The 13,138-nt window shown below is 52.0% G+C and overlaps 1 protein-coding gene across 1 annotated transcript; it reads right to left on the bottom strand.

Moving 5' to 3' along the window:
- Nucleotides 1-8,966: 8,966 nt before the first annotated feature.
- LOC141478852 (olfactory receptor 14J1-like) lies at nt 8,967-12,757 on the bottom strand. The gene is made up of 2 exons (XM_074167794.1): nt 12,037-12,757; nt 8,967-8,977 (listed from the first exon to the last, which is right to left on the bottom strand). Exons 1-2 carry the CDS (start codon nt 12,755-12,757, stop codon nt 8,967-8,969), a joined length of 732 nt encoding a protein of 243 aa, XP_074023895.1.
- Nucleotides 12,758-13,138: the final 381 nt, after the last annotated feature.

Genomic DNA, 13,138 nt, shown 5'->3' with positions numbered 1-13,138 from the left:
GTGGAGGCGGTGGTCACAGGCGATGGCAGTGATGATGAGGCCGTTTCCCAGGAGGGCAGCCAGGTAGATGCCCAGGAAGAGCCCGAAGTGCAAGAGCTGCAGCTCCCGTGTGTCTGCGAATGCCAGGAGGAGGAACTGGGTGATGGAGCTGCTGTTGGGCATTTGTTCACCCTACACATGGGGGACTGTTGAAAGAGAAGAAGACATTGACAAGTTATGACCGACTTCTTTGACCCTGTCCTGTGCTGTTTTCCAAAAAAAATCCCGCCAAATTGACTGTGAGCTCAGGTGTGTGCTGCTGAGTGAGGGCACGTCCTTTGCAGGGGCGGATATCCCTCTCCTTCCCGTTGTCTTTAGCCTGGACACTGCTGATCCCTGGGTGACAAAAAGGCTCTCTGTGCCCTGGGGCAGAGCCAGGAGAGCTGCTCTGCACACCAGTACCTGCTGGTCACCACCCAGGTGTCCTGTGCTTACACCTCTCTCCGTGGGAGAATGGTCTCCCTGACACCGTCCTTGAGGAAGAAAACGGCCTTTTGTGAGTGTGGGAGAGTCCAGGTTCCAAGTCCATTTCTCCCGTCTGTTGTCCCTTTCCCTGTGCAGCTGAGCAGAGAGGGATGCAGAGGGGCGGCCTGGCTCTCTGCTGCCTGGGGCTGTCCCTGCTGGGAGCTGTCTCTCTGTCCCCAGGTCTCTCCCTGTCACTGCTCCCAGAGACCCCCACCCACCCTGTGCTCAGCTCTGCCCTGCAGACCCCTCCTGGCAGCAGGGCACTGCCCAGGGACATCTCCCTGTTTGTGGCTCCTGAGCAGTAGATGAGGTAAAGCCTGATGCTGCAGGCAAAGGTGATGCTGCTGCTGTCTGCAGGGAGAGGAGTGGGGGAAGGCACGGTATGAGGTTTCTGGCAGATCTGCTGATCCCTCAGTTCAGTGAGAGCTCCTTTCCCTTTTCCCTTGGGAGAAAGCTGACAGCACAGAAAAATGAAAAGTCTTCGTCTTTAATGGAGCCCCTGCCTTGCCCTTCCTCTTGAAATGCTGCCTCTGCCAATGTCCTGGGGGTGATCTGGAGCTCTCAGCAGCCCTGTCCCACGCAGTAGGACATCCCTGATAGCCCTCGTGAATGAAGTAGGATCTTTTACTGACAGGGGTCACTCCTTCCACTCCAGCTTCTCCCCACAGATGCTCCATGGGGAGCTCCCCGGGCAGGCTGAGAGCTGACCCTGGCAGGCAGCAAAGTCCCTGTCCTGGCACACAGACCCCTGGGGTGCAGGGACCCTGCTCTGCAGGACAGCCCTGGGCACCCCTGGATGCACTCCCAGCTTCACACCCTCTCGGCTGTCCCCGGCAGAAGGCAGCCTTCAATCCTTGTCCCCGTGATGGTGTGGCATTGAAGCCCTGCTCTGGAGCACATCCTCCTTCTCCACACCAAAGAAACCAGGAGAGCCATCCTGAGAGGTCCTATCAGTCATGTAATGTGTCAGCTCTAGAACACCTCTCCAAGATAGTCATCTTAATGTCCCTACAGCCAGAGACTTACTGTGTCAAAAGATGTGAAGATTTCTCCATGAACAAGCTCAGAACCGTCCCCCCACTCCCCAGACTGCCTCTATCCTCTCTGTACCTCACTCCCCTCGGTGCCTGCAGGCAGTGCCCTCAGCCCTGCTGCGCTTGGCAGAGGAGCTGCTCCTGGGCAGAGCTGTCTCTCTGATGCGCTGCCCCATGGCCAGGAGCTCCCTCCATCCCAGGAGCCCGGCCCAGCTCAGCAGCAGAGCAACAGCCCAAGGCAGCGCTTCCTCTGGCCCCTCTGGAATTCCTTGAGGTGTCCCTGGGGCTCCAGGGGAACCTGCTGTGAAACAGGCTGAGGCAATCACTTGTTTTCAGTCTCTCAGCTGGGGACAGACACTTCTTTCCTGCACTGTCATTTCTCCCATTACAAAAAGAGGGAGGCCCATGGGTCACCTGATCATTGTCCCATCTTCAGAGAGGACACCCAGACAGGGACAGGGAATGATCTCATCTGCCATTGCTGAGGGAAGGGATTGATTGAGGGTGGGAAATTCCTTTGCCAAACTTAAACGACACAAGGTGCCCACCTGTAGGAGAAGTGAACCTGTAACTGTCCTGATGTCCAGGGCAGCCCAGAGAGGGATTCAGCTGACCTCGTGGGGTCGTGTGGCACAGGGACAGCTGAGTCTCTCTCTGTCTGGCAGTTGTCTCCTGTGCATCCCTTCATTGCCTCACCTAATTCAGTGCAGCTGAATCTTAATTTCAGTCACCAATTCAGGCCTGTGGTGCTGTGGGAGGTGCCAGGGCTCTGCAGCACAACTGCCTGCACCTGCCATGGACAGCACAGGAACCCCGTCCCCATGCAAAGAATCACACAATCATCATGGTTGGAAAGGACCTCTGAGATCACCGAGTCCAACCATACACGCACACGGAAATAAACCCCTTACAATCTCAGCCCCTGAAGCATGCCTTGAAGTGCCACATCTACATGTTTCTTAAATTCCTCCAGGGATGGTGACTCCACCACCTCCCTGGGCAGGCTGTTCCAGTGCCTGACCACTCTCTCACTCAAGTAATTCTTCCTAATATCTAACCTAAACCTCCCCTGCCCCAACTTCAGACCATGTCCTCTGCTCCTGCCATTATTCCCTTGGGAGAAGAGGCCAACACCCACCTCTCTACACCCTCCTTTCAGGGAGTTGTAGAGGGCAATGAGGTCTCCCCTCAGCCTCCTCTTCTCCAAACTAAACATGCCCAGTTCCCTCAGCCTCTCCTCGTATGACTTGTTCTCCAGACCCCTCACCAGCTTGGTGGCTCTCCTCTGGACACGCTCCAGCAGCTCAATGTCCTTCCTGTAGTGAGGGGCCCAGAACTGAACACAGCACTCGAGGTGAGGCCTCACCAGTGCCCAGTACAGAGGCACCATCACTTCACCACTCCTGCTGGCCACACTATTCCTGATACAGGCCAGGATGCCGTTGGCCTTCTTGGCCACCTGGGCACACTGCTGGCTCATGTTAAGTTGGCTGTCCACCAACATCCCCAGGTCCTTTTCTGCTGGGCAGCTTTCCAGCCACTCTTCCCCAAGCCTGTAGCACTGCCTGGGATTGTTTATTATGAAAGAAAAGCAAGCCCATGGCTCCACAGGGTTGTTGAAATGTTAGAAATCACGGAAGTGCTTGAAAACTCTCCTGCAGGAATTAGGGCTTCTCCCTCCAAGAAAAGTAGCGGGATCAATAGCCCAACTGAAGTGCATCTACACTAACGCCCACAGCATCGGGGCAACAAACAGGAGTTGGAAGCTCTTATGCAGATGGAAGACTACAACATCGTCGCCATAACGGAAACGTGGTGGGATGACTCGCACGACTGGGGTGCTGCAAGGGATGGCTATAAACCCTACAGAAGGGACAGGCAAGGAAGGAGAGGTGGTGGGGTGTCCCTGGATGTTAGGGAGTGTTTTAACTGTCTAGAGCTTGACAATGGTGATGAAAAGGTTGAGTGTTTATGGGTAAGAATGAGGGGAAAGGCCAACAAGGCAGGTATCACGGTGGGAGTCTGTTATAGACCACCCAACCAGGATCGAGAGGCAGACTAAATAGTCTGTCAGCAGCTGGGAGAAGTCTCACAATCGCTGGCCCTTGTTCTCGTGGATGACTTCAACGTGCCAAATGTTGGCTGTAAAGACAATAGAGCAGAGAGAAAACAGTCTTGCAGGTTCCTGGAGTGTGTGGAAGAGGCCTTCCTGACACACCTGATGAGTGATCCAACTAGGTAGGAAAGGCGCCCCACTGGACCTGTTGTTTTCCAGTAGAGAAGGACTTGTGAGTGACCTGGTGGTTGGCAGCCGTCTTGGAGGCAGCAATCATGAAATGATAGAGTTTTTATTTCTCGGAGAAATAAGGAGGGGGGTTAGAAAAACCTCTCCCTTTGACTTCTGGAGGGCAGATTTGGTATGTTTAAAGACCTGGTTGTCCTTGGATGGCTCTCTTGACGTGCAAAAGAGGCCCAGGAAGGATGGCAATTCTTCAGAAAGGAAATCTTAAAGGCACAGGAGCAGGCCATCACCACGTGCCAAAAGACGAACCGGCAGGGAAGAAGACTGGCCTGGCCAAACAGAGAGCTTTGTCTGGAACTCAGGAAAAAAACCAGAATTTATGACCTTTGGAAGAAGGGGCGAGTAACTCCAGAGGACTACAAGGATGTCGTAAGGTTATGCAGGGAGAAAAGTAGAATGGCCAAAACCCAACTGGAACTTAACCTGGATATTGCCTTAAAAGACAATTAAAAAGTTTCTATAAATACATTAGGAACTAAAAGAGGGCTAAGGACAATCTCCATCCTTTATTGGATGCAGGGGGAAACATGGTGCCCAAGGATGAGAAAAGGCTGAGGTACTTAATGCCTTCTTGGCCTCAGTAAGACCAGTTGTCCTCCAGGTACCCAGACCCCTGGGCTGCAAGGCAGGTAAGGGGAGCAGAGTGAAGCCTCCATAATCCAAGGGGAAACAGTTAGTGACCAGCTACAGCCCTTAGAGGTACACGAGTGTATGGCTCTGGATGGGATCCACCCAAGGGTAGTGTGGGAGCTGGTGGAAGTGCTCACTGAGTCACTATCCATCATGTATCAGCAGTCCTGGCTGAACGGGGAGGTCCCAGTTGACCAGAGGTAAGCAAATGTGGTGCCCATCTACAAGAAGAGCAACAAGGAAGATCCGGGGAACTCCAGGCCTGTCAGTCTGACCTCAGTGCCTGGGAATGTTATGGAGAAGACCATCCTGAGTGCCATCAAGCTGCATGGAAAGGACAACCAGGCCCAGTCAGCATGGGTTTGTGAAAGGCAGGTCCTGCTTGACAAACCTGATCTCCTTCTATGACAAGGAAACCCGCTTGGTGGATGAGGGAAAGGCTGTGGATGTTGTCTACCTGGATTTTAGTAAGGCCTTTGACACCATCCCCCACAGCATTCTCCTGAAGGAACTGGTGCTTATGGCTTGGATAGGTGTATGCTTTGCTGGGAAAAAACCTGGCTGGAGGGTGTGGCCCAGAGAGTGGTGGTGAATGGAGTTCAATCCAGTTGGTGGCTTGTCACGAGTGGTGTTCCCCAGGGCTTGGTACTGGGGCCAGTTCACTTTAATATCCTTATCAGTGATATGGATAAAAGGATCAACTGCACCCTCAGTAAGGTTGCAGATGACACCAAGTTGGGTGGGAGCGTTGATCTGCTGGAGGTTAGGCTGTCTGTACAGAAGGATCTGGACAGGCTGGATCAATGGGCTGAGGCCAATGGTATGAGGTTCAACAAGGCCAAGTCCCAAGTCCTGCACTTGGGTCACAGCAACCCCATGGACGCCACAAGAGGCAGGAAGAGTGGCTGGAGCTGCCCCACGGAAAAGGACCTGGGGGTGTTTGTCGACAGCTGGCTGGATATGAGCCAGCAGTGTGCCAAGGTGGCCAAGGAGGCCAACAGCATCCCTGCCTGTATCAGGAACAGTGTGGCCAGCAGGACTAGGGAAGTGATTGTCTCTCCTGTGCTCAGAACTGGTGAGGCCCCATCTTGAGTGCTATGTCCAGGTTTGGGCTCCTCACTACGAGAAAGACGTGGAGGTCCTGGAGCATTCCCAAAGATCAACAAAGCTGGTGAGGGGTCTGGAGAACAAGTCTTGTGAGGAGCGGCTGAGGGAACTGGGGTTGTTCAGTCTGGAGAAAAGGAGGCTGAGCACCTTGTCACTCTCTACAACTACTGAAAGGAGGTTATAACGAGGTTGGTGTTAGTCTCCCTTCCCAAGTAAGTAGTGTTAGGACACGAGGAAATGGCTGCAAGTTACACGAGGGGAGATATAGATTGCATATTAGAAAAAATGTCTTCACTGAAGAGTTTGTCAAGTGCTGGAACAGGCTGCCCAGGGAAGTGGCTGAGACACCATCCCTGGAGGTGTTTATAAGATGTGTAGATGGGGCACATAGGGATGTAGTTTAGGTGTGGACATGGGAGCGTGAGGGACTCAATGACCGTAAAGGTCCTTCCCATCCTAAATGATTCTATGAGTCTACGATTCTTTTGAATCTTGGGACTTTGTTTCATCCTCGCCCCTTCTTTGGGAGGCCAGGAGGTGTCACAGAATTTTCCTGCCCTGGGCACTGCTCACCCCCACATCCCACTGCCCCCAGGAAGAGCCCTGAGCCACAAGTGAGGGGCAGGATCTGCCTTGCCAGGGCCTGGGGGTGAGGGCTTGGCCTTTCTGCTTCCTCAGACAAAGCCAGGCTTTCCTCAGCATTACAGCCACCTGCACTCTGCCTTTGCCTACCTGCAATCACAGCCTCCAATTATCTGCTCTAACGAGTCCCCAGGGAGCCTTTGTCAGTAACTGCCCTCAGTGGGGCTCCTTAAGGCTTCCAGGAAGTTTGGGTTGTGCTTCTGATTTCTTGAGCACTTTCTTCAATCTTCTCTCAGTATCTGAGGCTCATGGACTCAGCAGCAAATACCCCATGGGGCTCCTTGGAAACAGAAAGCCTTAACAAGGAATTTATCTCTTTGCAATTTCCTTCAAGACTTGTACAGCTACTTGGGGAGGTTTTGTGGTGTAGTTAAGGAGGAAGATTTCAAAGTGCATCTAATGAAAATGCTTTCTTGATTGTAAAGGATGTATTTTATGAGTGTTCAGTTTACAGAGGAGGTGATGGAAGCATTCTCCAAGGGATACTGAGGCCGAGTGTCTCCTCAGGAGGTCTGGCCAGGTCAGGAAAAGCAGTCCCGTGATGTCCATCCCTGTATGGACAGCTTTGCTCCTCACCTCCCCAACCCCACCAGGTCTGACCTCGCCCACCTGGGACTGACATCACTGTTCCTTGCATCAGACTTCTCCACTCCAGTCTGGATGTGACAGCTCCATTGCACCATCTCCCACCTGCTCTCCTCAGAGACCTGGCTGCTCACAGCCACAGGGGAATTCTGCCTGTTCTTCAGAAAAGAAAAGTAAAGCACAGTCAGTTTTCATAAACAAGAAAACACTGTGTAATCATACGCAAAGTACAAACTGCCTCTAATGAGGTTGCCTTTCTACAAGGGATAATCTTAGGAGAAATAGTTGAGGTAGGTAGATACACAAAGATAGATATAAACATAATGAAAGAGCTGGCTGAGGAGACAATGAGACTACTGAGAGACAGGCAAGGTTTTACTCCCTGAGGGTGAAAGAGCAGCAGAGGTGAGAGGTACCTGGATGAACAAAGAGTAAAGGGAGGAGAAAACTGGAGAATGATGGAGAGGGCCTTTTCCTAGACAGTCTGCATCTGAAAAGATGACTTTGCAAATGACCATTGTATCAGGACAAGTGTAAGTATAGGAAAGATTAGAGAAACAAAATACGCCATATAACAGACAAAATAGTTGTAGTGAAGTCACAAGGGAAGACTGAGATTTCTTTGGAATATCACCTCTGGAAGGTGACAGGCTTGGCAGAGCTCTCTTGTGGGTGAGGACAAGCCAATGTTGCCCCCACCTTTGAAAGAGGCCCAGCCCAGGGACCCACAGGCTGTACAAGCTCCCTGGGGTGATTAGTGTGCCATCAATGAGAGTCCCCTTGGGTGACATTTCTGGGCACCGGAAAGAGGACAATGTGTCCAAAAGCAGTCAGCGCGGACTTTCCAAGGGTAAATCAAGCCTCAGTGAGGAAGTGGTGACAGCAGGGAAAGCTCTCGGGTTTCCCGTGTCCATGGAAGTCAGTCAGATGTTGGTACAGTCAGACCAGCTGCATGTTTCTTGTCCTGCTCCAGGCAGGGTTGCTCAGATGCAGGGCTACTTGACAGGTATCTCCAAACAGCCCAGATCATTTCCTTTGCTTAACCATTCATTCCCATTGCACTATTTTCCCACGTCTCAAGTCCCACTCTTTAACCAACTTCATCCTCTCCCTTGCAAAAAGTCAACCCCTTTTCACCATTTCCCCACTGGCGCTGCCTTTCCTCACTTTGCTCCCACCTTTGCTGTTTCTGAGATGGTATCCCAGTGCTTTCTACTTTGATTAGCAACTCCATTACACCAGTACTGTCTTCTTATCTGTAGCGTCCTGCAGCTTCTACAATGATGCTCTTGCTAGAGGCACCCTGACTCAGGATGAACATCAGCACCTGCTGGTGGCAGGTGGGATGCACCTATCCCAGAGGGGGAAAAGAATTTTGGGGCAGGAGTTAGCAGGGCTCATTGACAGGGCTTTAAATTTGATATGAGGGGGGAAGGGGAAATAACTGGGCCTGTCAGGATTAAACCCAAGGGAAGCACGCCAGGGCTTGAAGGATGCTGGACTAGTGAGGACTCTCGCTCTGCCATTTCATTTGAGCAAAGGGATAGACGTTTAGAAATTTCTGATTGCGAACAATGGGAAAACCCTCTCCCGAAAGGGGAAAAGGGTACTAGGCCAGGAGTTAACAAAGCTCATGGACAGAGCTTTAAACTAGAAGTGAAGGGGGAAGGGGATAAAACCGGGCCCACTGGTAATGAGCCTGGGGGTAAAGGGGCAAGGATGGGGGTGAAATGGGGAGCCCAGCTCAAGTGCATCTACGCTAATGCACGTAGGATGGGCAACAAACAGGATGAGCTGGAAGCCATTGTGCAGCAGGACAGCTATGACGTAGTTGCCATCACAGAAACGCGGTGGGACGACGGTCACGACTGGAATGTTGCGATGAGTGGCTATAAGCTCCTCAGAAGGAATAGGCAAGGAAGGAGAGACGGGGATGTGGCTCTGTACATTCGGGAGTGTTTGACTGTATAGAGCTTGATTCCAGTGACGATGAAGTTGAGTGTTTATGGGTAAGGATGAAGGGGAAGGCTAACAAGGGGGATTTTGTGCTGGGAGTCTGTTATAGACCACCCAACCAGGATGAGCAGGTTGATGAAGTGTTCTGTAAGCGTCTGGCTGAAGTCTCGCAATTGCCAGCCCTTGTTCTGGTTGGGGACTTCAACCTACTGGATATCTGCCGGCAATACAATCCATCAGAGAGCAGGCAGTCTAGGAGGTTCCTTGAGTGTATGGAAGATAACTTCCTGACACAACTGGTAGGAGAGCCTACCAGGGGAGGCGCCTCACTAGACCTACTTTTCACAAACAAAGAAGGACTAGTGGGAGATGTGGAGGTCGGAGGACGTCTTGGTCTTAGCAATCATGAAATGGTCAAGTTTTCAATTCTTAGTGAGGTAAGGAAGGGGGTGAGCAAAACCTCCGCCTTGGACTTCCGGAGGGCGGACTTTAGCCTGTTCAGAACCCTGGTTGGGAGGGTCCCTTGGGAGAGAATCCTGCAGGGCAAAGGGGTCCAGGAGGGCTGGATGCTCTTCAAGAAGGAAATCCTAAAAGCCCAGGAGCAGGCTGTCACCATGAAGCGCAAAATTAAAGAGTGGGGAAAATGGCCAGCCTGGATGAACAAAGAGCTTTTGATGGGACTTAGGGGAAAAAAGGAAGGTTTACCACCTTTGGATGAAGGGACAGGCAACTCAGGAGGAGTACAGAGATCTTGTTAGGTTACACAGAGAAAAAATTAGGAAGGCAAAAGCCCAGCTGGAACTCAACCTGGCCATTAATATAAGGGACAACAAAAAAAGTTTTTGTAAATACGTCAACAAAAAGAGAATCAGGGAGAATCTCCATCCCTTCCTGGATGAGGGGGGAAACATTGCGACCAAGGACGAGGAGAAGGCTGAGATACTTAATGCCTTCTTTGCCTCTGTCTTCAATAGTCAGACCAGCTACCACCAGGGTGTACAGCCTCCTGGGCTGGAAGATAAGGATGGAGAGCAGAACAACCCCCCCGTAATCCAGGAGGAAGTAGTTAATGATTTGCCTATGCACCTGGACACGCGTAAGTCTATGGGGCCTGATGGAATTAACCCAAGGGTACTCAGGGAGCTGGCGGGAGAGCTCACCAAGCCTCTCTCCATTATCTATCAACAATCCTGGTCAACAGGAGAGGTACCAGATGACTGGAGGGTGGCCAATGTGACACCCATCTACAAGAAGGGCCGGAAGGAGGATCCGGGAATCTCTAGGCCTGTCAGCCTGACCTCAGTACCGGGAAAGATCATGGAGAGGATCATCTTGAGTGAGCTCTCACGGCAAGTGCAGGGCAGCCGAGGGATCAGGGCCAGCCAGCATGGGTTTATGAAAGGGAGGACCTGCTTAACCAACTTGATCTCTTTCTATGACCATGGGACCCGCCTTCTCCATGCGGGGAAGGCTGTGGACGTTGTCTACCTGGACTTTGGTGAGTCCCCCACAGCGTTCTCCTGGAGAAGCTGGCGAATCATGGCATAGACAAGTGTACTTTTTACTGGGTAAAACCTGGCTGGATGGCCGTGCCCAGAGAGTTGTGATTAATGGGGTGAAATGCAGTTGGCGGCCGGTCACCAGTGGTGTCCCTCAGGGCTCAGTTTTGGGGCCAGTCTTGTTTAATATCTTTATTGATGATCTGGATAAGGGGATTGAGTGCACCGTCAGTAAGTTTGCAGATGACATCAAACCAGGTGGGAGTGTTGATCTGCTTGAGGGTCGGCAGGCTCTACAGAGGGACCTGGACAGGTTGGATCATTGGGTCAAGGCCCATGGAATGAGGTTTAATAAGGCCAAGTGATGGGTCCTGCATTTTGGTCACAACAACCCCAGGCAACGCTACAAGCTATGGGAAGAGTGGCTGGAAAGCTGCCAGCAGAAAAGGACCTGGGGATGATGGTGGACAACCAGCTTAACATGAGCCAGCAGTGTGCCCAGGTGGCCAAGAAGGCCAACGGCATCCTGGCCTGTATCAGGAACAGCGTGGCCAGCAGGAGGAGGGCAGTGATGGTGCCTCTGGACTGGGCACTGGTGAGGCCTCACCTCGAGTGCTGTGTTCAGTTCTGGGCCCCTCACTACAGGAAGGACATGGAGCTGCTGGAGCGTGTCCAGAGGAGAGCCACCAAGCTGGTGAGGGGTCTGGAGAACAAGTCATACGAGCAGAGGCTGAGGGAACTGGGCATGTTTAGTTTGGAGAAGAGGAGGCTGAGGGGAGACCTCATTGCCCTCTACAACTCCCTGAAAGGAGGGTGTAGAGAGGTGGGTGTTGGCCTCTTCTCCCAAGGGAATAATGACAGGACCAGAGGAAATGGTCTGAAGTTGGAGCAGGGGAGGTTTAGATTAGATATTAGGAAGAATTACTTGAGTGAGAGAGTGGTCAGGCCCTGGAACAGCCTGCCCAGGGAGGTGGTGGAGTCACCATCCCTGGAGGTATTTAAGGAACGTGTAGCCATGGCACTTCAGGGCATGCTCTAGTGCCCGAGATTCTTGGGTTGTGCCTGTTTGTGGGTGGGTGTGCTGTGTGGTTGTGGGTGTTTGTTTTGTGTGGTTTCGGTTTCGTTTTTGGTGTTTGGTTTCTTTATTTTTTGGTTTGTGTGGCTGGTGCTAGTTAGGGAGTTCAGCTCTGGAAGGGAATTGCCCAGTGCCTGTCCCGACCTGTGGTCCAGGGCTGCCCCACAGCAGGAGGATGAGCTGCCAGAGCACTCGGGCTCCATAGCAAGGCAAGGGCTCAGAAGGAGAGCGTGGGAGTGGAAAGAGCACAAGCTGGAAAAGACCAAGGTTGGTGCTCGCTGACAGAGCTGCTGTGCTCGGACTCTTTCCCCTCCACCTCTGCTCACAGGCATTGCCCTGCAGCTCCAGAGAAAGCCTGAGAGGAAGGATTTCGGGCAACAGGTCGCTGGATGGTTTTATATTTTATTTTAATCCACAGAGAGAGCAGGTCCTCATTTATACAGTATGTAGATTTCACAAATTTGGAAAAATACATAATTCGAATCAGCAAAACAAGTTGGTTTTTTTGGTAGAAAACATTATACAAAGTAAAGCAAAAAAAAAACCAACAAAAACCAAACAAAGGCCTAAACACAGAATTAAAACTAACATAAACTACAGTACATGAGCTTGACATATAATGAGTTACATTAACAGTGATTTGTAAAAGAAAACAGCTTATTGTTTCTGAAAATCATCTGGTCATCAGTTTCCACACTGCACCTTTGAGCTCTTTGTTCCTCATGCTGTAGATGAGGGGGTTCACTGCTGGAGGCACCACCGAGTACAGAACAGCCACCACCAGGTCTAGAACTTGGGAGGAGATGGAGGGGGGCTTCAGGTGGGCAAACACTGCAGTGCTGAGAAACAGGGAGACCACGGCCAGGTGACGGAGGCACGTGGAAAAGGCTTTGTGCCGTCCCTGCTCAGAGGGGATCCTCAGCACGGCCCTGAAGATCTGCACATAGGACACCACAATGAAAAGAAAACATCCTAAGCCTGAACAGGCACTGACCACAAGAAGCCCAACTTCCCTGAGGTAGGAGTGTGAGCAGCAGAGCTTGAGGATCTGGGGGATTTCACAGAAGAACTGGTCCAGGACATTGCCCTGGCAGAGGGGTAGGGAAAATGTATTGGCCGTGTGCAGGAGAGCATTGAGAAACCCACTGCCCCAGGCAGCTGCTGCCATGTGGACACAAGCTCTGCTGCCCAGGAGGGTCCTGTAGTGCAGGGGTTGGCAGATGGCAACGTAGCGGTCGTAGGCCATGACAGTGAGAAGATAAAACTCTGCACCAATGCAAAAGAAAAAAAAGAAGAGCTGTGCAGCACATCCCCAGTAGGAGATGGCCCTGGTATCCCACAGGGAATTGGCCATGGATTTAGGGACAGTGGTGGAGATGGAGCCCAGGTCAAGAACGGAGAGGTTGAGGAGGAAGAAGTACATGGGGGTGTGGAGGCGGTGGTCACAGGCGATGGCGGTGATGATGAGTGCGTTTCCCAGGAGGGCAGCCAGGTAGATGCCCAGGAAGAGCCCGAAATGCAAGAGCTGCAGCTCCCGTGTGTCTGTGAATCCCAGGAGGAGGAACTGGGTGATGGAGCTGCTGTTGGGCATTTGCTACCACTGGCTGTGGTTATCTGTTGAGAAGGAAAAGGCAGTACAAAGTTCACCCTGACTTCTCTGAGCAAAACTGATTGCATGTCTCATTGCAACCCCCCACTCAGGCTCTCTCTTTTCAGGAAGACCTCTCTGCAGCTCCCTCACTTGAGCCCTGGCTTTTGCTGGATGAGGGTGCCATTGGGAGCAGGGACTCCGGAATGGGAAACT

Source organism: Numenius arquata, unplaced genomic scaffold (genome assembly GCF_964106895.1).
Source record: "Numenius arquata unplaced genomic scaffold, bNumArq3.hap1.1 HAP1_SCAFFOLD_45, whole genome shotgun sequence".
NCBI classification, from domain to species: domain Eukaryota; kingdom Metazoa; phylum Chordata; class Aves; order Charadriiformes; family Scolopacidae; genus Numenius; species Numenius arquata.
Note: the sequence above shows the minus strand (reverse complement) of the source record. Positions and strands in the feature narration are given on the sequence as shown.